This window comes from Chionomys nivalis, chromosome 8 (assembly GCF_950005125.1).
Source record: "Chionomys nivalis chromosome 8, mChiNiv1.1, whole genome shotgun sequence".
Taxonomy (NCBI): Eukaryota; Metazoa; Chordata; class Mammalia; order Rodentia; family Cricetidae; genus Chionomys; species Chionomys nivalis.
In genome coordinates this window covers 55,279,508-55,307,482 of record NC_080093.1, presented here as the reverse complement: position 1 = coordinate 55,307,482, position 27,975 = coordinate 55,279,508, and the positions used below count along the sequence as shown (strand labels likewise).

The 27,975-nt window shown below is 53.1% G+C and overlaps 1 protein-coding gene and 1 long non-coding RNA gene across 17 annotated transcripts in view; one reads left to right on the top strand and one right to left on the bottom strand.

Annotated features, from left to right (window-relative positions):
* Window positions 1-480: 480 nt before the first annotated feature.
* On the bottom strand, window positions 481-5,107 carry LOC130879359 (uncharacterized). The gene is made up of 4 exons (XR_009057569.1): window positions 2,978-5,107; window positions 2,387-2,493; window positions 2,082-2,167; window positions 481-1,892 (listed from the first exon to the last, which is right to left on the bottom strand). It is a non-coding gene; the product is annotated as an uncharacterized LOC130879359 (long non-coding RNA).
* A 1,350-nt stretch (window positions 5,108-6,457) lies between these two features.
* Window positions 6,458-27,975, top strand: part of Brsk2 (BR serine/threonine kinase 2) — a 51,744-nt gene continuing 30,226 nt past the window's right edge. For 13 of the 16 annotated variants that reach the window (XR_009057568.1, XR_009057567.1, XR_009057566.1 and 10 more), the window contains exon 1: window positions 6,459-6,690. Coding sequence is in view for 13 of the 16 variants with exons in the window: in XM_057777796.1 (XP_057633779.1) it covers window positions 6,597-6,690 (94 nt within the window). In the remaining 3 variants the exon portion in view is untranslated. Of the gene's footprint in view, window positions 6,691-27,975 lie in introns of all 16 variants that reach the window. The other 3 variants (XM_057777784.1, XM_057777782.1, XM_057777781.1) reach the window with 1 other exon arrangement.

The following is a 27,975-nucleotide window of genomic DNA, read 5'->3' as shown; positions in this document are numbered from 1 at the left end:
ATAGCCACCTGACGGGCATCTCGGTTCTTCCCATGTCTGCTCTTTGTTGTAGTCCTGGACCCTTCTGACTAGTCCCTGGCAGGCACTATATGCAGCAGTGTCTGCAGCTCTCAACTATGGGTGGAAAGCAGGGTGTGTAGACGTCTACAATCAAGAAGAGTTATAGCTTCAGCCACAGGTGGAGGGGATGAACCCCCCCAAACCCTAGGCCATGCTAGCTTCGCAGGAAAACGGAGCAGCTTCCGAAAGTGTCAGCTAAACCAACAGTGGGTTGGGTCCTGCCTGCCTCCACACACAGCTGACGTCAGCAGAGATGCCCTGGCTTCAAGCCCAGCGCTGTGATTAGGAAAACACAATTCTTAGTTTCCGATATGTTTTAATGAAAATAAAATGCTCTCAATTTTCCTTCTGGTCTGCTGTTTGTCTTTGTCATGGGGAGGTCAGATGCTTTCTGCTGCTTCTAGACATTGGGGCTGAAAGACCTAACAGGAGGGGAAATGGGCTGTGGGAAATACAAATGGAGAGAATTGCCAAGGGGCTCTGATGCTTGTCTGGACTGTGGCCCGGGGTCACCAGGCTGGGGTAGGAGGGGTGGCAGGAACACTAGTCTGTCACCAGAGACATAGTATGACACAGCCATCAACAACCCCAGGCGTGTCCGTGTGCAGTACAAGCATGTGTGCAGGACAGCTGGCCTGTGGCTCAGTGCTGTGACTCCAGGGTGTCGTTTAGAGTCCCTCTGTCCCTGTGTCAAACCTGGAGAAGCCACCAGAGATCTGTCCCCCTTATAGCCGTGAGGGAAGAACAGCAGTCTGTCAGGTGCAAGTCTGTGGTCACTCCCTGTACGTTGCCCTAGCCAGGCAGGTCTGTTGGTCACATCCAGCACCGGTGCCTATCCAGAGGACGAGGTGCTGGTTCTGTGACGGGGCCTTTGGGAAAGCCAGGGAACAACACTCCTCTCGCAGCCCTGGGTCTGTCTGAGTCCTGCCTTTGCAAGGACCTAGACACAATTGTTCAGGAGGTGCTCAGGGTGTGTTTGGCATTCACCTTAACACTGGTACATGTTAGGGAAAGGCTCATAGAGTAGGGGGCTTGGAGTGAGATGGGGAGAGATCAAATGGTGATTAGGGGATATACAGGGGACTCTGACTACAAGGAGGCACTGTGCAGATTTCAAGCTTCCCAGAGGGTCAGGGCTAAGAGGGACAAGGAGGGATGGTGGCCTTGACAATGAGCAAGTCCCTGGCCTTTGCTCTCAAGGTGAGGATGGTGGGGCTGGACCTCAAAGGATGTGGGAGACCTTCAGCTGCCTTGCTGTTGTGTTGAATGATACCACGGAGGAAGCGAGGGACAATGACTACCGAGCAGAGGGTAGCCGGGGGTGGAGAGGAAAGTTCAAGCCCTCGAGAACTGCAGGACCATCAGTGCCCTCCCCCTGAGTATCAGGGTACCCTCTAAGACTAGCACCCTATAACCACCTGGACTACAGTCTCTCTACAGAGGTCCTTACCTGAGAGGGAGGACTGTGGATTTCTATGAGACCCCACAACTATACCAGCCATAAAAGGCTTGATGTCTGCAGTACACCAAGCCTCAGGGCTGCTGTGGGGCTCCAGCTCACAGCCCAGGTTTGTTCCCACCCTGGACCTTGAGGAAGGAAGTGAGGAGGACAGATCTCTGTGGTTTCTTCACAGAGTTGAAGGTTCAAGGATCACACTGCTCAGGTGAAACGGGATTCATATTTCTTCATGTATGAGCAAACATGGGGCAGTTCGATGCACACTCAGTAGCCATGATAACCATAGGCAGCTCCTTACCCTCACTTGGAAAATGGTCATCACTTGGAAAATGGTCAGTTCAGGACCAAGAGAGGACCATGGTATCGGAGGTTCCTGAGAAAGGCAGGAAAAAACCCTTTATTATATGCAAATTTCATGAGAGACGTTCGCTTTGCAAAAGAGGAAGCCTGCCGGCTATTGGGTATGGAGAACTGACACACAGGGTTACCTGGTGTTGAAAAAAAGACTTTCAAGAAATTGACTCAATGTGCTGAGATGTTGACTTTAATTATCAGTGCTCACCATGACTGAGATGCTCTTCCTTGGCAGCTGAGGAATGCTTTGGAGGTGTCTGAGGCGGGAGATGCCTTGATGTACATCTCTAAACTCTGAAAAGCAAACAGCAATAATAATAAAAACTAAATTGAAACCATAAATAGTCTCATTACAAGCAAGAGCAGGCGGGATGAGAATGCTAGGCAGGGCACCTCTCCTCAAAGCAGGTCTGTGGCTGGGGCCTCACCTTTGCCTCGGAAGTCATCTCATTAAATGAGTCAATACAAGGAGGGTGGAACTGAAAATCCGCTGTAGAGGAAGGGACAGCTTACCATTCTGTCTTGATTCATCTGTAACCAGTGGTCTGGGAAGACTCCATGCAGACAGTGTTTGCTCAATTGCCTTGGACACAGTTTCTCTCTTCATCAATTCTTTATGGCTTGCTCCAGAAGGAGTGGAGGGAAGAGAAAATAATGCATGCTCCTGGCAACTGCAGCACTTGCATTTACTGCATTTGTTTAATACCGCCACTGCAAACTTCCTTCCTTTTCTTCCTTCCAGGGAGGGTGTGGGTGCATATTCCCAGCCTGCCCTCCACTCTGGTTGCCTTACTGTATGTACAAGACAGTAAGGAGCCAGGATGAGGGCCCCCTGGTGCTGTCTCCTAGGGAATGCATTGGGGGGGGGGGGGTGTCCTGGGCTGTTTCTCAGGAAATGGATTAATGCTTTAAACTGATCTAGGAGGCCTTGGAAACAATGTCTCCTTTCCTTGCTCCCCATAATCCTGCATCTGGCTCTGGCTTCCCCCGCCCTAGCAGTGGGGGCCCCAGATGCCATAAAACAATATCCCTTGTGCTGGAAAGTAAAGGAGGAAAGGAACAAAAGCACCAATTTTAAAATGAGACTCTCTAGCCTGCACACACCTTGTGGTCCTCTTCAGATGTATCCACACGCCAGTCTCTTATCCGCATTCAGAGAGCTGTGCAACCCTTCCCAAGGCCAGCGCTGTGTTCTCTTAGCCTCGTTTTCTTCTTGGACAAATGTGAATAAAATAATAGACCAGATGGAGGAACAAGTGAAGATAAGTGGAGGTACACCTTCCCAACCGCACTCCACATGGGCCTACAGCTTGGCCACCTGCCTTCCCTAAGGCCCTCCCACAGCTGAATCACTGTAAAAGCAGTTCCAAAATAGTGGCCTTTGCCCTGTGACTTATGTTCGTTAGTCTTGGGGTTATCTAGTCCTTTCTCTTTCTCTAGGTTAGCCAGGCTAATGAGAAGCAAGCCCAGTCTGCAGGAATTCTGAGCCTCTCCTGGCTTCTTTGTCTCCCTCTTGACTGTCCCCCCAAATGCTCTGTAGCCTCTCTCCCTGGGCAGGCAGAAGCAGGCATGGCAGTACATGCCTGTAATCTCAAGACTTGGAAGGGGGATCATGGCAAACTTGAGGTCAGCCTGGAGTACATGGAGAGAGCCTGTCTCAAAACAAAACCAAAAAAAAGCAGTTGGAGAAGGCAGAGGACTTTCCCTAGGACCCTCACGCTACGGGTGCTGGGATCTGCCTGACACTAGGTAAGGCAATGGGAAACATTTTTTTTAATGACTGTGTATTACAGGGTTTTTTTTTTCCTGGCATAATGGCCTAACCTACTAAAAAATAGTTTGAAGCATTAACTGGGCATTCCTAGACAAAAGTCCTATAAGTTCACAAGTATTCTTTTCATGTATCGCTGGAATCAACTTGCTGATCCTCTCTTAAGGATTTTTGTTTTTAGGTCCTTGGAAGTAGTGGGCTCCACTTACCTTTTTTTTTTTTAACCTGTCTTTATCTGGTGTTGGTCCTGGGTTATGTTAAATAATTCTAGATATACTGGTGTAATGGGAGGTTAATCTGCCAGAGAGGCCCCCTGGTTTGGACAGGGGTCTCCCTTTCTAATTCTGGAGCAGGTCAACTTGCTCAGTAGCACTGGATCCCTCACAGCTTCTACCCCTCAACACAATAGATCAAGTGGGCCCCACTATCCATGGCACCACAGTCACAAGTGCCTCTTAGTTGACCATTACTTGGAATGCCCCTCAGTCTCAGATCCACTAACCCTGGGTGACGGCAGACTGGTCAAAGAGTTGGTGTTTGTGATTTCACAAAGATGGGGTAGGGGATGTGACATATGTTCTAAAGATGTAGAATCTGAGGATTTATGGAGCAGGTTTGGTTGGAACCTAGGCTCCGGGTAGTCCTGGCAGTAGAGAGTCACTGGGCTTCCAAGGCACAGCAGGGGCACAGCTGCTCCTGGAGGGCACATCCAAGGGAAGAGGCTCTACACCTGACCCTGGAGACCTGCTGATTGGTGCTGGCTGGATGCACACACAAAAATGGGCAGCAAGAGAGAGGGGAAGAGACCGAGACACAGAGGGTAGACTGCAGATAGGGAGAGAGCAGTCTTGAAGATAAAAGCCTTGGGAGCCAAATGAAGAAATCCACAGGCCAAAGGCTGTTGAGGCCACTGGAAAGGTAAAAATGTAGACAGGGAAGCCAGCTGACCAGGAGGGCCCGAGTGGATAGGGACCGGGCACAGCCTTTCCTTTCTTCTGAGGATCATTGGTCCTCCTACTCACCTGCCTGTGTTCTGCTGCTGATCACCCCTGTCCAAATCCTGTTGAGTACTCAACTGCAAGGTCCCAAATACTCTTATGCACTGCTGAAAAATCTCCCAGTGGTGCCAGCATCAGCCTGAGGCTAACCTCGGAGAGTGCCTGTGTGTTCCCATTAGCAGGCCAGTGCTGCTCATTCCGGGACAACACTTAGTACCCAGTGACCCTAAATCTACCGCTTTTGAAGATCAGGCCAGCTCTTTGAAGGGGAAGTGGTTCTGAGAGTTTGTTCTTACACTGGACATACGAACAGACCACAGTGTTCTCACTCCCCGTTGGTCTTCCCTGGTCGTGCTGGAAAGAGCGAGACCCTCATTCAGCTGACACTATGACGCCTAGGGTGGGCAGGGGCAAGCAGTTGGCTGAGGGTGAAGGTGACATTTCACACCTAGGGTCTTGTTGACCTGGCACGTGGACTAATGCAGCTTCCACTGAGGTGCACAAGAAGTATAGCCCACATCTGGAAAGTTCTGGGCCTGGGCCCCATTTCACCTCTTCCACCTTCCACTCACAGCACATCTTAAGGAAATACAAGGGTTTCATGCAAGAAAAGGAGGGTCCCTTTAGGTCTGACTACTTCCACTGCTGGCCTTAAGGCCATACAATTTTCAGAGGCTTTTTGGGATCCGAGGTGCCATGAAGCCCCCTGGCTCACAGCTTATCTTAAATATAGAAATGTCTGCAGCTAAGGTCTTGGAGGCACCAGGGGGCCCTGCCGCAGAGTGCCTCTGCTAGAGTTCATTGATCCTACTGTACTGGTGTCTACTGGCACACCGCGAAAATGCTGGCCCCTTTCTCACGGGAACAGAAACAGCCGGTAAAGAATGGCATCCAGGGCACTCTAGGTACTGCAGTGTACAGCTCTCTCGATCCGCATGAAGCGTTCCGCCTCATATGCAGAACACTACCTGTATTCAGAGCTCTAGCCTGCTCATAGCACCCACGCTGTATGCAGAGCCTCAAACGTAAAAGCAGCATCTCCACCCCGTCAGCAAATCCCGGCCCGCAAGAATATCCTCGTCAACGCTGAACATCCCCACCCTGCAGGGAGCACCTGTGCCTGGTGACCAGCACTCCAAACCTGCCTGCCGCACCCTACCACGGTACAACGGCTGAGTTTTATATACAAAACTCTCGAGAGGGGCGGAAAACTCCTCCCAAAACCCATGGGGTGCAGGGAGAAACCCCCAGACCAAGGCGGCCACATGGACTTCTCCCTGAGGCCTGCTGCCTGCATCGCCCTAGCATTCCATTTAATGACAAGAACCCCGGCAGTGAGAGCACAGTAGGGAGGCTCCTGGCCCTGTCGTAGCCTCCACTTCGCCCCCGCCCCATCGACACCCCAGTCTCGCCTTTCCCGGCCCAGCGGCCCAGCGCGCTCTTGGAGACTGGCGGGGCGGTCCAGGCGGACGGCGCTGATTGGACCACGGCTGTGATTGACAGCTGCAAGCACCACTTGTCACGGTAGCTGCGGCCGGTGGCGCCCGCTCGGGCTCGGCTCGGGCTCGGCGGCACTCGAAGCTGCTCGGCTGCTCGTCTGGGCTCGGCTGAGCGGCTCGGTTCGGTTGCTCGGCGGGGCTCGGCTGCACGGCCACTGACGGGCGTGCGCTGGGGGGCGCGGGGCGCGGGCCTCGGAGGTGGCGGCGGAAGCCTGGTGCCCCCGCCCGCCGGGTCCTCTCAGAGAGTCAGAGAGGCATCCCCGCGGCCCGGCCTCACACGGGTGCGGCGGGCGCGGCGTGGGGGGCGGCGGGGGCGCAGAGCGGCGCGGCCCGCCCGGGGGCGCCGCGGGCCGGGTCAGCGCGGACGGCGCTTGGCAGACTCGGACGCACGGCTGGCCGGCCCCTCCCTGCCCGCGCGCCCGGGCGCCCACTCGCCGGCGCGGGGCCCGGGAGCGATGACATCGACGGGGAAGGACGGCGGCGGGGCGCAGCACGCGCAGTATGTGGGGCCCTACCGGCTGGAGAAGACGCTGGGCAAGGGGCAGACAGGTGCGTGCGCGCCGGCTGCTGGGGGCGCGGGCGGGGCCGGGGTGGGGGGCGGGCGCGCGGCCGCGGGGCCGGTGAGACCGTGCTGACCGGCCGGGCGGGGCTGAGGGAGGCCTCAGAGCAGGGATGCTGCAGGCCCGGCCCGGCGGCCGCGAACAATGGGCGGCGGTGCGCCGACGTCCGCCGCACTCCTGGGTCCCGTGGTGGAGCCCCGCAGCCCACCGGTTGCGGGCGGGCGGGCGCAGCCCAAGGGCACGCGGCGCGGCCTGGGGCGCACGGCGATTGGGGCAGCAGAAGCCGGGGCTGGCGGCTCCCGGCAGTCCCGCTGCAGGTGCGCGGCCCGGGGCCGCATTGTGCGCCCGAGCTAGCGCCGGGCCCATTGTGCCGCGGGAGGAGGGGGACGAGCGGGAGCCCATCTGCCGTCTGCCGCGCTAATAGGCATGCTGCCTGAGCAGCTGCGTCCCGGCTGCATGACCCCCACCTCCAGGCAACGGCCACCGCCCGGCAGGTCCTGGCCTGGCTTTCCTAGCCCTGACCTCCGGCTCGGGTTGGGGGTGACAGCTCAGGAACCTTAGGAAAGCTGGACAGCGCCTTCTTCTGCACCCAGCCTCAAGCCTGAGCGTCTGCGGCACTGGGCTTCCCTGGGGAGGTAGAAGGTGACAGTTCCTGGGCTTGAGCCATACATCCCCGTCTGACGGTTGGAACAGACCTGGGCCTTCAGCAGAGACGAACCTCCCCAAGAGTCCTCACTGTCTTCCGCTGGGCAGGTTCCATCTCTGCACAGCTTTCCCGTAGACTAGCAGAGAACCCGGCTACCTTGAATTTGGCCAGCTTTTTGGGGCGGGCTGGGTTTAGTCAGCCCCCTCATCTGGTCAGCTAGGCGCATTCACACAGTCGTCTTTGTGGGAGGCTGGGACACAGCCATTTTCTTTCTTCTCCCAGGACTGGCCTGTCTTCCGGCTACCCAAAGGTCCAACTGGCACTGCCCACATCTCCTTTCCATTTGGAAAAGTTCCCCAGAACCAGTGCAGGCTTGGGAGTGGAGGACAGCGGGAGGGTGCAATGTGGTTCGGGTGGGGGCTTAGGGGCCCTCTAGAAGCACCCCAGGGCTTCAGGGAGGCAGTGGTAAAGGTGATGTTTGGGAAGGAGATGGGCCAGGATGAGTTCCCTTGGAGGCCTGCAACTGTGATGTCACGGAGTAATATATATATATATATATATTTGAACCCCAGAAGCTACATCTTTCCACCCTGGAGTCAACCCCTAAGCTCAGCAGTCAACACCAAGGCACTGAGCAAGGGACTCAGGGCTGAGGGTAAGGCATAGGCAGGTGGTGTTCCATTGAGTTCCGGATATGCATGTTTCCTGGGATGAGCAACTGTAGTGTGTGAGGGAAGGGCCTGGAGCAGCAGAATGCAGGAGGCATTAAAATAATCTAATTATCCTACCAATAAAACGTTGTTATAAGAAGCCCTGGGCGTGTAAGTGATGATAGCAGTGAATGATGCATGGTGCTTTGTGGACCCTGTGGGTAGGGGCTGGCTTCCCTGTTTTCTCTGTGGCCTTACATGGTCGTGTAGTTAATGGCACCATGATGGCCAGGGATCTAGAAGGACCCTGAGCAGCCTTGCTCCTGGGCCCTCTGGACACACCCTCTCTCCTGACTTCTGACCACCAGAGTGCACATGTGCAGCCGAGGAGACTATTCATCATGTTTCATCATGTGTGTCTTCCCGCTCTGCTATTGAGAGGTCATCCTGGTGGATGTAGGTAGGTCCTGGCTGTATTTGCAGGGCCTGGCCACTTAACACCAGATACCAGCCGAATTGCTGTGTCTCAACCTTCTGTGCTACCCCTGGATCAGGCAGAGCCCAACTTCTTGCCAGGAAAGCTTGATGGGGCGTGTAGGCTCGACTCTGTCCACTTCTGCTCTGCTTACATGCCGATCTGAGGGTTTTCCTGGCATGACCACATGTCATGGGAACACACACACAGATGGCTCGCAGTTCCTACCCACCTGCTCATTTCGACACTAACCCTTGCTTCTTTCTGCTTGTGTCTGCCTATCCACACATAAGCTGCTTCTTGGGGCTATGGGATAGTCTGGTGGCAGTGAACCTTGTGGAGTAGTGTAAGCACATTATCTAGAGGAAGATGGACCGCAAGATGTTGCCTCCATGGAGTTAGATGGGGTAGGTGGTATGTGGCTCCTCTATGCTTTCTGAAGCATCCAATCTGCCCCTTCTTTTGGACTACCCATGGGGTGGTGGCTTGGGCCCAGGGAGTTTCTCTTATCACTTTTGCTGGTGTTTGGCCTTGCACCTGACTGCTGTGGCTGTGGTCATGCAGTCATCTCTCTTCCTGTTAAACTACCCTTGGAGGCCTTGAGTATATCCTCTGATGACTTCCTGCCCCCCTGGGTCCAGGTGCTGAGTGACATTGGAATGCTTGGAACCCTGACCAACAGAAGCTGTTCAGGAGTTGGGGGGGGGGGTTCCTGGGCTGGGCTGGGAATTCCAGGACTCTGCAGGACTTTCCCCTGATCTGAGATGCATTTTCCCCTAGTTCTTTCCAAACTTGGCCCCTACAGAGATGGGAGACAATCCCTCCCTTTGAAGGCACCCCTAGAGTCTGAATTGAATGGGAGATGCTTGAAGTCTAGGTGGCATCAGGACCAGAAGGAGAGTTACATAGACTGTGTAGCCTCACTACTCTTCTGCCCATGCTGGAGCTCTGCCTTCGTGGGTCCACAGTCCAGGAGGGCCTGTAGGATCCTGTCTTTGTCAGGATTTCTATAGCTGTGCTACACACCATAACCAAAAGCAACCTGGGGAGTACAGGGTTTATTTCAACTTGTAAGTTGAAATCACAGTCCATCAGGAAAGGGAGTCATGGCAAGAACTTAAGGCAAGGCAGGAATCTGGAAGCAGGAACTGAAACAGAGGCTATGGAGGAATGTTGCTTACTGTTTTGCTCCTCATGACTTGTTCAGCCTGCTTTCTTGTTCCACCCCAGGACTGCCTACCCAACAGTGGCATCACTCAGAATGCAGTGGGTGATTATCATATTAATCATTAACCAAGAATGTGGTTGTCTACAAGCCAATCTGGTGGGGGCATTTTTTTCTGTTGATCTTCTTCTCTCTCCCCAAATCTAGTCTGTGTCAAGTTGATGTAAAAACTAGCCAGCACAGACCTACTATAGGAGGTGATGACAGGGCCCTCTACTCTGCAAGAAGTGGTCATCAGGCCAAGAGAAGGGGATGAGTGGGGGATTGCCTTCAAGCTTACCTGAATGGGCTCACAGGTCAATGGAGGGTCTGCCAGATTGAGAGACCTGAAATACCCATTTCACACTTCCGAATGGCCTTTAAGAGGTTGGATGGGAGCTCTGATGTCTGGCAGGCTACAGGGGAATCTTGAGGTAGAAGAAGCTGTGAGGGTGGGATAGGTGGGCCGGGGGGGGGGGGAACAGGTGAGAAGGGAGATGGGTGTAGAGAAACAGGTGAGGATGTAGCAGACCCGTAGGTGTCCCAGGACCAGGAATGTTGATATTCATGGGTAGAGGGCAACACAGTGAACAGAAGCAGGATTGAAGGTGGCTCCTGGGACCAGGTCAGTTTTTGAAAGTCATGCAGTGAGTGAATGGCTGCTGTGTCGGGCCCTGTAGATGAGCCATGCTGATGAGGAGCTGAGGGGAAGCTGTGTGGGGCCAAGCCCCAGGGCCCCTCAAGCTGGGTGGAAAGGGCCTGGTGGCTTCTGCAGTGGTGAAAGTGGGTAGCATGTCATGCCCGGTGATTGCCACTCACCAGGTTCGTCGGGCTCCTGCTGTGAGTCCCTCGTGGAATTATACAGCCTTCTTCCACATCTGGCTCTGGCCATCTGACCTAGTTGTACAGATGAGGTACCAAGGCTTCAGAACTAGCACTCTGTTAGAGTTCTACTTATTGGGAACAGGGGATGATTTATCTCCTGCCCAGGGCCTTGTTCAGAGCTCAGATCAGGTGGCATGCAGGTCTGGGAGCTGCATGGGTCATAAAGCTCTCCTGCCTGTCTTCTTCCCTGCTCAGCTCCTCTCTGGCTAAACCTGGACACTGCTAGCCCTCCTCCCACAGTTCATACTTGCTCAGGAGCTCCTATTCTCTCTCTGGGAGCTTTTCACAGGCAGCGGGACACAGAGGCCAGGGAAGCGGAGGTGTGCTTGAAGGATAAGTGCTCTTGGTAGAGGTTGGAGAACCACAGAGGAATCATCCGGTCCTGGCTCACTGAGGTGGCTCACAGTGCATCTGTGTCCCTATGCACATGGGTCTCTGCCTACTCTGATGAAAACTAGCATGAACCTTTCATGGACCCTTGAACTTCCTGCCATGGGATAGGGTACGTTTGCACTGGAAAGGCACAGTATGGGTGCTCACTCAAGATGTGCTGTGTGCCTGCACAGATCCTTCCTTGGTGTGCTCATGGGCCTTTCTTGTACAGGCTTTCCCAGGGCCTGGCTACACACCAAAGCCCTCATGTAATAGGCCTATGAAGGGCTGACTTCTAGAGTGGGCCATGCCTAGGTCTCTGCCCTGCTGCCAGGGGAGATCTGTGTCTAGAAGCAGAGGAGCAAACTGTCCTGTGCAGCCGTGCTGAAGTAGGTGCGGGCCTAGCCTTCGCCGAGACTCGAAGCAGAGTTGGCTCTTTCCACTGCTCTCCAGGCTTTGTTTCTGACAGATCATCAGCCAGTCTCAGAGGTGAATGCCATTGTGGCCAGCCATAGCCACCACAGCAGTAGGCGGTGGGTGGGCTGAGGCTCTGGGGGCTCTAGGTCCCACCATATCCCTGGCTGCCTTAGGTAGCCAGAGCCTGTCTTTACTCTGAGGGTAGCCAGATGTCGTCTGTGTCATTGGTGTGTAGATACCCCTTAACTGCCCTTCTCTGAGGCTAGTCAAGTCACCTGAACAGTAGTGTGAGGTTGGCAAGGCCTGTACCCCACCTGTTAGCAGCACCAGCCAGGCCCACTCCTGGTGCCCTGACCATCTATCTTCCCTAGGTTCTTCCCTGGTATTTGTGGAGTGGGCCAGGGAGAGCATATCACTTTAACCCCTTCTTACCTTGGTACCCTGCTTCTATACCACACAGTGGGCAGCCGGCCCTCCCCAGGATAGCCAGCAGCTATAATTAAGGGTGACTCATGTCACTAGAAAGTCCCATTGTCTGGACTCTGGCAGAGTAGTAAGGATACCTTCACAGTGACCTAGTGGGGGTATTTCTTTCAGAGAGTCTCTGAAACTCTCAGTTGTACAGGTTGTTCTTGGTGGATCAGGTCTGGGGGTCCCGTAGTCACTTGGAATTTAGTGGAGGCAACTCTATGCCACTGATTCTGAAGGCTGTATGCTGGCTGCTAACTATAACAGAAGAGCTGTAGGCCTTTGACCTCATTTACAAATGGGTTTGGGAATGAGGTTTCCTTGGGACTTTTATGAGGCTCCAAAGCTGAATACAGTGTCTGGTAAGAGCAAGTAAGGGTACCTGTCATGGCCCTTCTTGGGGATACTATGGTAGATGAGGGTCTCTTGGTGCTGCTCTGTTTGAAGGGGTCCCTTATTTTGCCCTGTACTCTCTAGGAAGTTCATGGGCCCATAAGTGGGCTTCCTTGATTAGAAGTAAGACCTGAGCTCACCTGCTTAGTAGCTAATATGCCTGGTGACTCAGGTCCAAGCCTAACGTGGCCACAGCTGCCCACAGGCCTCTACAAGACCTTGCCCAGAGATGCTAGCTGAACCAGGCTGCCCAGGGTTCTGAACAGGATGGAGGCTGGGCTTTGACTTAGGCTTCAGGGACAAAGCACGGATTGTGCCAGAGTGGCCACCACTCAGGGCCCAGCCCGCCCGCTTGGTTCAGGCCTTGTTCTGTTGTTTCTGAAGGGTCAGTGTTCTGGATCCTAGCAGCTGGGAGCCAGCCCCGCCTGCTGGACAGTATCCTGAAAGTCCATCTGTTTGATAAGAAACCTCCCATTTTTTGAAGGTGGATTCTGGCATGCTGGTCACAGAGTGGGTCTAGGGTCTTGCTCCAGGACTAGAGGTTGACAGCATCTTCTTGGGTGAGTGATCAATCCGTGTAGAGTCTTCACTTCTTAATTGTGTGGGAGGATGTACTCACCTTCTCTGGGTAGCCACAGCATCCTTGTGAACCCGACCAGGGTTGAATGGATAGTTTGGGGACCTTGTGGTTCTGGGATGACTAGAGAAGGCACAGAGCTGGTCCCGGAGCCGTTGGGAATTCTAGGTTCATTTATTTGGAGGCTCTCTAGCACAGAAAGTCTTTGGCCTTCTGGATAGAAGTGCCTTGGGCTCATTCACCCTGCAGTTGCCCACTCTGGGTCCTGGCCCTAGGGGCAGAGGCTTGAGGGCTGCTTGGACAGCTGCCTAAGGGCCAGTGACGCAAGTGGAGGCGGCTACACGTCAGCTGAGGCTCAGAACCGTGGGCGGTGTGCGCAAGGAGGCTGTGAATGTGGCTGTTGAGGGGCAACTGCGCTTGGGAGCCCGTTACCCCAGCTGCCTACAACCCTTGTGCGGGTGAAAGTATCAGGATAGGAGTTGGGTGGCTGTGCCTGGGGGGCCCTCAGTGCTCAGGGAGTAGGTTGCTGGGTTTAGTCACATGACTGTGGGTCCTTGAGAACCTGTTCCAAGAGCCCATGGCCAGGGTGAAGCCAACTTGGTAGGATTACTGCCACTTGAGTTGGCTTGCTACAAGCTCTCCTGGGTTCCTGGGCCCCTGGATACTGTTTACTCAACATGTGGCTTCTGTCCTCAACTGAGAGTTCTCTTGTCCTGACCACAAGTCCTCACTCAAGGAAAGATACTGGCCAGAGTGGGCCACTTTGAGGGATTATTGGTGCTGGGGTTGGGGAGGTTGTCCCTGAGGTGGAGGTCTTCATGCTCTGGGACTGGAGTCCATTGGACAGGTAAGGATTTGGTCAGCTTCCTCGTGTGTGATCAGGTGAAGCCCCTTCCTCAAATAAAAGAGCTGTAAATCCCACCCTCAACCTCACTCTCAGACAGTCTCCGGCTTGTCTTGGTGTGATTAGTAGGCCCTTCAGAAGTGACCTGAATACCCAGAATACCAACCCTTCTCATTTTAGACCATGTTGAGGTGCACAGAATTTCGCTGGCTTTTGGAAGTGGCAGTGTCCCTCTGTTCTGGCTGTTTCTGGATCTCATACACACAGCATCAAGTAGGTTCCTAGTCTTCAGAGTCACATTGTGCCACCTTCCTTCAGGGCTGATGGGGCTGCAGGCATGATCCCACTGACCTGACACTCCCCAAAGGCAAGTCCATCTCACGAGGAGCTGGGCAAGCCCCATCCTGTACTGCAGCGAGTAGCGTTTGCACCTGTCTGGAAGCCCTGGCGTCACGACTGTCCTATGGCAGAGTTTGTGTACCGTGTCTCTGGGCAGGTCTATCCCTAGGACTTAGTTGAGAGACCAGACTACAGTAGGGAATTCCTTGTTCTTCATGCCTCTGTCTATGTAGCAGTGGGGGTGAGACAATGAGAAGATTCCAGGAAGACCTTCTTAAATGGGACTGAGCAGTTCTGTGCCTCTTGATGTGCCAGTGACAACTTCAGGGTCAGTGATGTGCAGGCTAAAGAACCTGAGACAGAAAGGGAAAGAAGATAAGTGGTTCATTTTGCTTGTTTACCCCTTCCACCAAGGAGATTTTCCTGGAACCCTTGTTGGTGGAGCAGCAGGCAGAGAAAGGTGATGGGGTTATGGTCATCTCTGCCTAGCCAAGGGGATTCTGGGCAGGCCCAGTCTCTTGAGACTCAGAATGGCACTTTTGCCACCTTCACAGGCTCTGGACTAGTGAGCAAGCAGGCTGATTCTGTCTCTTCTCATGTGCTCGTGAAGTCTCAAGCAAATCCCTAGATTCCTACTGGTTTGAGCTCATCTCACTCTGACCCTGTCTCCAACATGCTGGGCATTGGTGAAAGGGACTTGGGCAGCAAGCCGACAGAGGGTCTTCAGCTTAAAGGATGTCCTGTGGGATTTTTGTTGTTTGGGGCTGTTATGGAAACTGTCCTGTGTTGTATCAGTCCTGGATTATGGCATTGCCATGTAGGATGTAGAGGTGTCTCTAAAACACAGTATGCAACCCCCAGCAATGTGTACCCAGTTTTGCTTCAACCCTATTTATTTGGAAAGAAATCATACCTGGTAATGTTCCAGTGTATATATCAAAAAGACAGAGACTCGGAGGCTCACAGAGCTGTTACCATCCCAGAAGTAACTCTCCTTCTAAAGCAGCATAAGCTAGTCCAGCTCTTGAATGAGAGTAAAAAGCTTTCCAGGGCCTGAACCTCTTCCACTGACCGCTTGCATTTGCTGATCTGTTCCTCCGGAAACCTAGGTGGGTGGATCTCTCAAGGGTGAGAGTGGCCTCTTTCTGGGCATTGGGATTGCCGTAGATCCAGTCATCTGTCCTGAGCCTTTCAGCAGGTGTAGGCAGAGGTATGGGTAGAAGGATGACATCCCAGCTCAGGCCAGGTCTCTCAAACTCCTGTGTAATTGATGTCAGAGTTGTTGCTCAGAGCCAGCCTTCATATATGCCAGGCAGGGCAGCAGTGTCCCTCAGTGCCCACTGGCTCATGATACAGCTTCCATCTCCAGAGAGGAGGGCTTCCATGCAGTCAGAATGTGGTTCTGTGAGCACCACTAGGGACACTACATTTCCAGCAGATGGACAGTGGGTGCAGTAGGAATGGAGCTGGGTTAAGCAAGCCAGCCTACCCAGGCCCTTTGCTCCAAGGCCCCACATCCTAGCACCTTTCTTCATGGAGCTCTTGTGCTAACACACTGACTTATGGCCTCTGTGTGGCTCAGGAGGCTGTGCCAGGAGTTGGGAGGTAATGGGCAGTGGCAATCATGGTCATATTGCCTGTCATCTAGCAGATGCAGGGAAATTGGCATGGGCATCCCTGGAGAATGAGTATTTTCATTGGCATTGGAGCTGCTGTTGTAGCAGGCTAAGCTTAATGCCTGTGATACATGTCTAGAACACAGGTATCTTGGGTATGCATGCAACTGTGGCAGTTTAGAAGAGTACACCTTTCCTCAGCCTGTTGTTAGTCCATGTATGGGAGGTGTCAGGGCTCAGAAGTCCCTGAGACTATTACCCTTTACCTGAGCAGCCCCAGACCCCTGCCCACCCTGTACTGAGAGCCCTTGGCTGCTGGATGCCAGCATCTAGTGACCCTTGCCCACCCTACTTTTCAGAAAAAGCCTTTGGCAAACCCAAGTGGTGCTGGGGCCTCAAATTCCTGAATCCTTCTTGGGGGATAGCCTTGGGCCTTCTGCTCTGCTGTGGAGATCCTGTTCTAAGCTCCGCCTTTGCTTGTCACTAATTGGGAGCTGTCCAGCATAACTGTGCTGAAGTATACAACTTCTGCCAGGTGGGGTTGTGGGGAGGGTGCTTCTGATAGCCACTGGTCTTCAGTCCAAAGCTTTAGCTGTGCTGAGCTGTGTGAGGGACTCAGAGGTCTTTGGTGAGTTTCAAGTTTTGTCTACCAGATATGGCTTTGGGCTTGGTGATGGCCTTGAGTTGCTGTTGGGACATGGACCTGGCTATGGGCCAGTGGAAACTTACACATATTGGGCTTCCTGCTGCCAGTCCAGTCCTGGCCTGGCCTGTGTGCTCAAGAGTGCTTGGTGCAGGCCTCCAACTGCCTCTGGAGGAGACTCTGACATTGGCTTCCTCACCAGGCGGTAGATCCTCCTGTGAGTGGCTCTGACTGCAGGAGGATGAGGACATAGCCTTTCATGTGGGTATCTCAGGGCTGGGGTAGGTCTGCCATTGATGAGTGTGGCTTGTTTCAGAGTTCTGAGAGGATGGCATGCTGGGATGTGATGATGGTCTTGGGTGGCTGTTGGGACGTGAAGAGAGGAGAGACTGACTCCAGGCCAGGCTGGTTTCTGCACCCTACCCATGGAGGTGAGAGTTACTAGTGCTCACTTCTGGCTGCTCCAGCCTGAGTCCTTCATTTCCTCAGGGCTTGATCCTAGGCCAGCTCTACTGTCTCCTTGCACACAGTGAGTGTCCATCTTTCCTGTCACCTCCCTCAGGCTAACTGGGGGATGGGAATGCCTAGAAACAGGTGATTTTGCAATAAGGAGAGGCCTTGGGGGGTCTCAGGAGGGACTGCTGAGCCAGAGGATTCATGAAGAACCAGCTGCTGGGGTATCTATAAAGAAGCGGGCTCATCTCATATTGGAAGATTGTGGGTGCCAAACCCCAAATCTCAGAGGACTTACATGCAGTCTGATAGCACACAGTAAATGCCACAGTGACAAGATAGGCATTGCTGTGTTTGCTGAAAGAGCTCACAAGCCCACTGTCCTGTCCCATTCTTGGAAGGATATATCGAGGGCTATCCCAGGCTGCAAATTGGAAATCCAGTGACATCAGGACCCAGTGTCTGTGGGGAAGGGGTCATGCTATAGGCTTGGTATAGGCACTTGGTAGTTCCATTGTCCCCCAGAGCTTGGCTTACTGTCCTAGACACACTGACAAATACAGGCAGGAGTGATTTTGCAGAAGTACCCTTGCCCCAACCCCTCTCCTGTGTCATGCTGCTTTCCCTGATACACATACCTCTGGGGCCTATGTACTTCCTGCATGTACCCTAGCATCATCTGGAGAAGAGGAACACAGAGCCTGGTTAGGTCACTTTGGGGTCAGTGGCAGTTGTTCTCAGGCCTGAGAAGGGAGGATGATGGCTCTCACCCCTGGCTACATTGTCTTTGGTTCACAGGCCACTGTTGAGGATCTCTGCCTTGGATCTTTTGTTATGGTGCTGGGATGACAGTTCCACCAGGGAGAACTCTTGTGGGTCCTGAGCTGGTAGGGCACCACTTTCCCTAGTACAGCACTGCTGGTTGGGCATGCGCTAGTCGGATGCTCTTGAAGCTGCTCTCTTGCTGGTAGATGCATGACTGGGGTGGGAGGAGGGGGGCCTCCACAAGTAATCACCAGCCTGCAGGCTCATTCATGCTGCCAAGGCTGGGTCTGACTGCCCAATGTGCTTTGACCCACTCTCTAGATGGAAGCTTCCAGAGCTAGTGCTCTTCTCCAGCCCTTCAGAAGCACCTGCATTTCCTACAGCGTTTTCCTCCAGGCTTCAGCTACTCTGGGAGGCTTGCCAGGGTCAGATGGTTTGCCTCCTGACCTCCAGCACCCCAAGGCCTTTAGGGCTATGGGACCTGAGGTGCCATGATCAGCTCCTTCTAGCAGGCCTCTCTTCTCTATGCCAGTGCCTCTCACTGTCTGCCTTCCCAGCTCTGCTCGCATTTGCAACACCATGCTCTTCCTGGTCCTTCCTCCTCTGTCCCAGCCTCTCCAGGGGCTCCCTCCCAGAACTGTGGACTTCAGAGTGGGTGTATGAGGACAGAGCCAGCCAGATGGTCCTGCCTAGTGCCCGGGAGGCAGACACGGGAATAGAGACCCCACTGCACAGAATCAGGCCTTCTGATATCAAGTTCTAGCATCGGTTGAGAACTGGGATGAGGACAAGGCAGAGCTCTTGGGACAAGGCAGCCCCCAACCTGAGTGACAGCCTGGAGAGGAAGAGGTGGCTGAGGCAGACATAATGCTGAGCTTCTCGGTTGGACACTAGCTGGGTGATACTTGGGGACAGATGCTGCTGTTTGGAAGTACCAGAGTGTGGGCCGGCAAGCTCTGCCTCTCTCCTCTCCCTGTCCTTCCTGCCCGCTGCCCACTAAGCAGATTCTATTATTACCTTACTGCAGATTACTGGCCTCCTGCTTGAGGATGGACGGGCAGGCACTGCTGCGGGGGTGGGGCCAGTGTTTCTGTCCCTGACAGCAGGTGACTGCAGGACTCAGCGTGACTCCCTTCCCTGACAGTGGCCTCCCATCAGCATTGTAGGCCAGGCATGGATCCATCTGTCCCTGTCTCTGATTATCTGGGCAGCGTGTCCCCCTGGTGGGGGGAGGAGTCCCTGAACTGTGTATGTTTTCTCAAGGGAGGTTGCTTCCCTGGACATGAGAGTAGTACTGGCCAGGCTGTCCCCCTTTCCTTGGCTATAAGGACACCTAGGCAACAGCTGGACTCCTCAGCTTCCTCTTAGTTCATAGGTTCTGTCTTAGTTTACTGCTCTGTGGATTCTTGCCACAGGGATGGTACAGGGCAGGCGTGGGGTGAACACTGGCTAAGTGACATGGAGGAAGGCAGAGGCAGGTGAGTCCCATCTATATGGAGTAAATTTGCCTATTCTGGCCCATTAGTGCTCATAGCTGCCAGTAGTAATGGGCAGAAGTATCCCTGGAAAGATTAAGGATTGAGGCCTTTTCTGCCCTTGAATTTCTCAAGGAGTTACTAGGGTTCTGCTGGTGAGAAGGCCCAAAGTGTCCTGCCAGGACCTCATGTGCTTGTGGAAGATGCTGCTAAGGGACACTCATGGCTGATTGTGAAGGAGCTAGTGGAATTGGGACATCTGTAGGTTTTGCAAGTTGTCTTTAGTAATGTCTGGGTTTCTGGGAGAACATTTGCGTTGCCCATCGCTGGCTGTCAGAGGGCCTGAGTGAAAAGCCTGCAAGATGTTCAGATGGGGAGACCTGGAGCTTTCTGCTTTGGAATGTGGCTTGAGGGTGTATGCATATCTGCAGGCCTGTGTCAGAGTGTGTATCTGTGTGTGCATGTGTGTGTGTGCACATGTGTGTGTCCTATGTTTTGTAGGCTTGTGTACCTATGTACATGTAGGCATGTGTGAAAGTGTGTACAAGGTGTGTGTGTGTGTGTGTGTGCGCGCGCGTAGAGCTGAACTCTCATGTCTCCCTGTGTGTGGGATGACAGTCAGAGACTCCCTGGGGCTTCCCAAGGAAGGCATCCCCAACCTCATCACCATGGCAACCCCATTGCCCATCCCTTGGGCACTGAAGGGGTGGGGCCTGGCAGGTGCAAAGCAGGAGATAGTAGCTACAGAACTCAGCTCTGCCAACACAGGGGAGCATGGGAGTGGATATCTGTCTGGACTCCCACAGTCAGGCCTGCAGGCTGTAATTGCTCCTTCCAGGCCCCCGCCTTCCCAGAGCATTACAGACTGCCCATCTCTGTAATCCTGCATCTCTGCCCTGCCTGTCCTGTTCCTCAGAAGCTAGGCAGCTGCTGGTCAGAGTACTACCACTAGCTGTGTCTCCTTTACTGTACCACGGTCTGCATGCAGGAGGTGGGAATCTGCCAACCACGCTCATGGAGGCCAATGGGTGTTCCCAGTGTTGGATCCCTAGGTGTGGGCATCAACCCCCTTCACTCTATCAGGCTCCACCTGGCCCCTGCTCATTGTTCCACCTTTACCCTAAACATGCCTTCCAGGAAAATGCTGCTCTGTCAGAACCTTCTCCTTCTGGGGTCTCTAGGCCTGCCACTCTGAAAGCAACTCAGCCAGTGGCCTAATCGCCTGCTTCCATTCCCTAGGTCCTGCACCTAGGGAGGGAAGAAGAGCAAGGTTTTCTTAACTAGGACACCAGCTTAGATGAACGGTTCACTCAATTGAATTACTGATAGATAAGGGATTTATCAAAGATACTTCATCGGGATAATTTTGCAGTATTGAATTGCAGAGACCAGTTAATAGAAATGTAATGTGATCACCTGGCACTGTGGGGATTGGAGTAGGAGGTCCTCACCAACCTCTAGGGACATGCCTCAGCAAAAAGGGAGTTCCCAGACCTGGCTAAGTCTCCAGCATGGATAACAGAAGTGACGTACGGGGGATGTCCTGCTAGATTCCTTGTGTGCCCTGAAATTCCCGGTTTCATAGCACTCGTGACCCCAGATAAGGGTGCTAGGGGAAGGTTGCCCAAATGAGGGGACTGCAGAGGGTGCCCGTGGTGCACACTAGGGGGGGATTGAGGCCTCCACATGGGTTCTTGTACAATCCTTCCTGCTGCTGGGCTTCTGTGGGGGTGTACATGGGGTTAACACCCTGCTATAAGTTCTTGGCCCCTCTTCCTCCATGAATGGAAGACATGGAACTGTCCCCCATCCCTCACATAGGGTATTGATGGTAGATCTTGGAATGTGCCAGGAACCTAGACCCTTTAACCATAAAGTCCAGCTCTCAGGACACCCCTCCCCCAACATCCCCATAGCCTCTCAAACCCTCTCCTCCAGGACACACAACCTGTAGTCTGCTTTTTCTTCTTGCCAACGTCGAGTATTTGTAACACCCAGTTCATGGCCTGGCCTAGCTTTCCTGGAGCCTCCTCCACTGTGGGGCTTACAGTTTGCTATGGGTACTTCCTCAGTCTAGTCCTTGCTCCTCATTCTTACACATGTTTATGGTCCTACTCTTAGTGCCCTTAGGGAGGCTTACCTACCCATCCTGAATCCTGGCTTTAGGGAGTTGGTGTTCAATGCCTGGACCACATATCAATGCACATAAGGGGCAGGAGCAGAGCCCAGGGCAGAACTATTGAAACAACTGTAGAGAATCCGTGTCTTCATTGTCCCTTAGCTTGAGTACATGCTTCTTGCCAGACCCGAGTGCTGTAGCCAGTTGTCAGGCTTGGGTGTTGGGTCTCACCCACTGGAGACACCCACACTACCAGTCCAGTATTGACTATGAATCTACCTGCAGACCTTAGCCTGGCCATAGAGTTAGATCCAAGTCAAATCTTTTCTCCTGCTTCTCATGCTGACTCCTTTGGAAGAGCTGGACTGGTGGCTGGGCCCCTGCAGAGGTGGCCTTGCCTAGGCTACAGATGTGTGATGCTTGTTTTTTGTTTTTTGTTTTTTTTTTCTTATTCCTCTGTCTCTTTATGTCTTCCTTTACACAAAAATTTTCCCCTTTCCTGAAAGTCTGTTCTAATACCTGAGGGAATAACCTGGTCTTGGAGCATTCTGAACTCTCTGCAGAGTTCAGAACCTGTCCTAGATGTATTGGCAGGTGAGGACAGTTTCTCCATGATACTTCCCGGGCAGGGCATGTGGAGCCACTTAGCTCAGGTGTTCAGCCATCTACATCTCATTGGAGAATTACCTGTCATAACCTTGAGGGTGATGCTGATGTCCCCACTCACACCAGCCTGTCACTCTAATGTGTGTTTAGATTGTAGAAGTCACACTAACCTCCATGTGGTGTTTCAAAGGCTGGGATAATGTGCCATGCTAACCAGTTTGTGAAGTGGCAGAAGGCAGACCTTGACAGTGATGGAAGTGAGCTATGGTTGCAAAGAATGCAAGGATACTTTGGTGGGGGGGGGGGTGTGAAGGCTGTGTAGGCTTTCCTGATCGGCTGATGACTTAGTACATGAGTGCTGAATACAAGATCAAATGAGTTTGAAATTCTTGTAGCTGTTGTAAGTCAAGTCTTTTAAGAGTGCTATAGGATGTAGGTGAGGTGGGAATGCTGGACAGCAAGTCTCAGTGTGTGGAGGTACGCATCAACAGTTCGAAACAGAAGACAGGGACTGTGAAGACCCTAGGGATGGATCCATATCCTCTTCCCTCTTACCACTTGTCATGCAGCCTTTCTAGTTTCTGAGGTTCGGGTGTCTTATAGTAGGGATGCCCTAGCTTTCTGTGCTGTAGAGTGGCGTGAACTTCATAGTGATGCTGGGAAGACCTGTGCAGCATACTGGTGGCTTGTTGGCTGCTGTGGGTCCTGGGCAGTAATGAGTCCCCAATGTTAAGCACAGATGGGTACTGGATGTCTCCTCTATTCTTTGGACCATTGGAAGTTTTATGGGTAGCAGACATAAAAGGAGCCATATTCTCTGACTTTGGGGGCTGGTTACCCACACAGGCATTATTCATGAACCTCAGCCAAGATGTCCTTGGGCATCCCTTCTTTTGGGTGTTGGCAGATGAAGGCACAGCAAGGGACCTGGGTCAGTGGACAGTTGAAACTCAGTGCTCACAGGACTCAGTGGCCAGGAAAGTGTCTGGGGCACAGTGGGGACCAGACCTAACCCCCAATGAAAGGAGGCAGGAATAAAAAGGGAGCCTTGGATGCTCCTGCCTTATCACTCCTGTCACCATGGCAACGGATGGAGGTTTGGAAGAAGAGAAGGAGGACTCTATATGAGGTGCCTGAGATTTGGAGACAGGGATGCTCCGAGGATCATTCAAGAGGGAGGGATATGACCTCAGGACCTCTTCTCGAGGCCATTGACCCCCCAAGACTTGTGAGTGGGCTTTGCTCATGAGCCTCTTTGTTAAAAAGCATTTTTCAGCCTCATTCTGATTTCAGAATGGCAGATTGGGAAGGGTTTCATGCTTCCAGCTGGAGAGCTGCTGTTGAAGTGAACATCAGAGCAGAGAGATTGACAGTGGACATGACTCTTTCACACACCCTGAAGGGTAAAGGCCTCCTTGGGACACCAACCTCACCCATAGATGATCATATCCCAGGTGTCTCTGAGCACTTCCTCCCCTCCTCCCCAGAGAGTTTCCTAGCCTGACCTGGCAGGTAGACCTGGGCTGTGGAGTACCACCTGGCTATTCTCCCAGACTCAGCCCTCAGTACTCTGATCTCTTCAAGGCTGGGCTAAGGATATACATGCAGGTTTGAACCAACCCTGCATGGGACATTTACAGCCTGTGAAAGTTCATATTGGTGCATGAGGGGGTGAGAGAGGGAGTTGAGCTTCTGGAAAGGCCTAGACAAATTCCTGAGCAAACAGTGGGAACTTTCACCGTGGAGAGGGAGACCAGCCCTAGTCAGCTGTTGCATTCCCAAGTACTGTGGGAGCTTGGCACTTAAGCTGAGGCCTTGGGCCTGGCACTACCCTCTGGGGAGGAGGGCATCACTGGCTATAAGCCTGACCTTGGTACCCAGGAGCAACTTGCCAACCTGGTTTGGCTTTAGAAACCCCTACCTGCCTTTCCCCCTGGAACATAGCCTCTAGCCCCCAGTGTGTTTTCTCTGCTGCATCTTCCCTAACAGTCAATGAACTGGGGTATGGCTTCCTTAGGTGAGGTGCAGTGGCAAGGGAGTAGGCACCTCAGAAGGGATCAGAAAGGAAGGGGGGCTGGTGTCAGTGCTCAATTGGAGACAGTGGTAAGGATCCCATGATAGTTTCTACCTTGGATCCAACACTGCCCACCTGCCTAGTGTAGGTGGTGGGGCCCAGACTACACAGTGACACAGTGTTCTACCATGACTGTGGCTCCCAGACCACCACCATGTGGCCCCTCATTCTCCAGAGTTGGATATAGGTCAGGATCTCCTTGGACCCCAAACAGCAAAAGATAGTATATAAGCTTACCTGCCAGCCAAGACATGATCCTCCATTACATGCCCCTTCCTGCCTGCCACAAGCCTGGCTGGTGTTCTAGCCAGGCCTCCCAGGGAGGATGGTGGAGTGGGTATTTGTCTCATAGCTCCTCCAACTCACACTAAGACTGGAACCAGTTGGCTATATTGGCTGTAAGCACCTCTGGTGGTCCTGTGCTCCACTGTAGACAGGGCTCTCTCCAATTTCCAGTCTACTACGTTAGATGACTTCACTAGGACATGGTTGAGACGAGCACATGCCAAGCCCACCAGCCTCCCTATTAATCCAGAGAATTTTGCCCTTCCCAGTTCCTGGGTTCTGGTCTTACCTCCAAGACCCACACAGTAATGGTCCCTGTGGGCCTTTAGAGGGTGCTGAGGGGAGATGGACCACCTCAAGAGGCTGTGAGTTCCTACAGGACCACTACAGGTCTTGAGTCCAAGTGGGTCCCTCTAGCTTGTGAGGGCCTCTGGCATTGGTGTTGGCAGAGAAGAATGACCCTGTCCTCAGGTATGCTGGAAAGTTAAGGATATCACCTCCTTCTATGAAAGAGTGCCAGGCCTTTCCTCTCTGCCCAGTATGCAGAGACTGGGCCAGACAAAGAGGAGGGAGAGGCAGCTGTGATAGGACCTGAGCTTTGCCCCTCTGACTGTTCTAAGATAGAGACCCTGCTAGTCCCAAGCCTGTGTCTCTTGGTTCCCAGGAAGTTGCTGCGGAGGTGCATACAAGCGTGGCCTTCCTCTCCTGGGCTGACAGTGGGAAGTGGCACTGATGAGTCACAAAAGGACATGTTGGGGCTGGCAGGCTGGGTGGATCGGTACTTAGTGCCTCATTGTTTGGTGGGTGTCCACTTGCAGGGATCACATTGGCTTTGCCTGCTATCAGGGTAGCGATCACAGGAGTGACATAGGCTGGCCTCAGAGCTCCCTGAAGCCCCTGGCCTGATGTGGAGGAAGGCTGGGCTCCCTCTGCTGCCCATTCCTGCCATTCTCTGATTGGAAAGGGATGCATTCAGGGGACCTGGGTCCTCTGGGACCTGGTGTGAGAGGAGCTCTCTGTTGGAAACATCTAACATTAGGGCCCATGTGGAGAAGTGGGGTAGAGGCACAGGGTTAATCTTTCCCCCAGTAGGGGATCAAAAGGGGTTTCTTTGCCACTTGGTAGAATGTTCCCATTATATGGGTCAGTTTAATTTCACTGTTTTCTTATTGCTAGATGGCAGGAGAATGGGACGGGGGAATGAGGGACAGGGTTGACTCCAGGGTGGAATCAGTGACCCACTGGAAGGACACTACCTGTGTGCCTAGTGGTTCTGTGTTGAGACCTGATTTTCATAGAGTTGGGAGGTCAGGGGGCTGGAAGCCTGTTGAGTAGTTTTGTTTTGTTTTTGAATCTGATACCATGGGTGCTTAACATTCATGACGCGGTCCACTTATATTCCGCCCTGTCTCTGAGGCCTTCGAGTTTCCTGGAGTTCTAAGTTACCTTTATTTTTTCTAGTTTGTGGCATTGTCTACCTATTAGAAGCTTGATTTTAAAAACTCAAGGCCCATTTTTGTGCATTCACCCCCTGCCCCATTGCCTGGGTTGGAAAGTTCTCTTGGGAGCAGTATCCTTCCTGTAGCTTCTCTTGTGACCTCCGTATCCTCACCTGACTGTGGCCTGATATTTAAAATGCCTCTGTGTCCACTCCTGGCCCAAACTGCCGCTCTTTCCCATCTGTTCAAAGCCTTTGCCAGCCTGTCCCTGGAGGGCTGGGTGCCCAGTATTGAAGCCCTCCAGGATGCCTTCGGGCAGTGGGGATGGCTCCTGGCTTCACCCCTGTCTGTGCCTCTTCCTTGGTGAGCTCCTAGCCACCTTTCAATGGGAGATGAGATGAACAAGTGCAGATTTGTTGGTCCTTCAAATGTGGGGTCTTCACACTTGATGTCTACTACCAGGAAAGGATACCAGAAGACCCTGTGTCAAGGCTGGAAGGACTCAGCTCCTGCCAGACCAAGTTATAGTGAAGCCAGGTTCCCAGCCCTCCTTGCCCATCCATGGGCTATAGAGATGACTCTGTCTGGGAAGGGATTTGGGATACAGGACAGCAAGTTCACGTGAGACTGATGCTCCTCTCCCCTTTCACATCCCTTCCCTTCCTGGGTCAGAGCCTCCTTTAGTGGGCACTGACCTGGGGGCACATTTTGCCTAAGAATTGGAGGCCCCTGCCCCCTATTTGGGTGATAGGCAGGGGGAGGAGGAGTGCACAGAGGCAGCCAAAGGGCCTCTGGCATGTGAAATATTCCAGGGCTAAATTAATTTAATTTGAGAGATTCCTTTTCGGAGTGTTAACAGTTGTCTCCCCAGAGATGTGTTCCTTCCCTGGCGCACTGGTGGGCGTCCTCAGGATCTGTGTGGAGGAGCTTTGCCTGTACCCTGTTGTCAGCCTCCCTAGCATTGGGGAATCCTGATTACAGTCATGGCTTGGAGACGTGGATGCCCAAGCTGTGGGGTAGAGGCTGAGAGGTGAGGAGTGGCTGGGGATGCTGATTCGGCATCACAACTGTGTGGCTGCTGAGAACACGAATACTTTGATGTCTACAACTTCAAAGTCTCCACAGCCCAGCTGTGGGAGAGGCATGTTCCAAGCCAGTCTTCCTTTGAAGCTGCCCCCTGGGTCTGAGCACCCCCAACCCAGGAGCCAAATCCCCTCCCCTCTGTGTGCCCCAGGCATCCTGATCCCTTTGCCCACCAGCCTTGATTTCCAGCCTGACATGATCTGTCATCAGGATCAGAAGAGGGGCCCGTCGGGGCTTGGAGGTGAGGAAATCTAAGTGCCTTCCTGGGTCAGGAGCTAGGCTCCAGAACTGTAGTTAAAGTGCCAGACTCTCTAGAGCATTGTCATTCTCAGCAGGCAGAGGAAGGGTCAGCTTCTAGAGATCTGGAGTCCTGAAGTCCCACTGAACGTGGGCTCTGGAGAGCTAGGGGTTTCTGGTGACTTGGAACACTGGCAACCAACTTCCAAGGATACCCCAAGCTCAGCCCTGGGAAAGTCTGCTCCCCCAGTCTGCTCGGCCTTGTGTGGTAGCAGGCCCCTCTGGCTGGCAGCTGCACTGTGCTGTCTGTGTTGACAGCTGGTGGCTGTCAAAGATCTTCTCATGACCCCAGACTTCTTGGGACCCTTATGTTCTCACCTGCGCTGTCCCTGGGCTATCTCCTCAGTGTGGTTGACTATGGATAAACATGGTCCCTCTGTCTTCTCTCATTTTTGTCTGCCCCTTTTGTCCATTCATGGTAGCCATCCTGAGCCTGGACTGAGGGGTAATGCTTGGGACACCACCTAGCTGGAAGCCTTGACTGCTGGTGCAGTAGCAGGGGAATGAGGCCTGAAGTCTGGTGAACCTAGTTTCTGGGTGTGTGACCCCGGGCCCTGAGCCCGCTTCCCTTCTGAGGAAAAGAGCAGAGCTTCATGATTAAAGAGGAAAGTTCATGTGAGCCTAGTTCCGGTCACACAGTAGCATTGCTGGGACACCTGGTCAGACTACCGTTCTGTCCTCTATGTCCAAGTCTGGCAGTAGGTCTTAGTGCCTCTGGCCAGTGCAGGTGTATTTGCTGAAAGCAGTCGTTGCAATAAACAAAGACGTCTTATTAAAGAGCCTTTGTGGAGCCATGACCAGGTCTGTGATGAAGAACATACATGTGCATGTGAGCTGAGGTGTCATGTGTTAGCTTCTTGGGCCTACAGACAGAAGTCACTGTAAAAGGATGTGATCTCTCACACTGCGGGGTAGGCAGGGCTGAGTTTTGAGATTATAGGGAATTCCTTCTAGCTTCTTTCCAGTTTTGGGGGTTCACTGGTAGTCTTTGGTACCCCAAATACAGATACCTCACATTGGGATATTGAACTAATATGCGAAGGCCTTTCCTAAGGCCATCACCTCTCTCCGTGTGCCCCCTTTGAGGGTTGGCACTCAGGATGGGTGCAGGCGTCAGCAATGAATACATGACAGCCCCATCTCCACCAA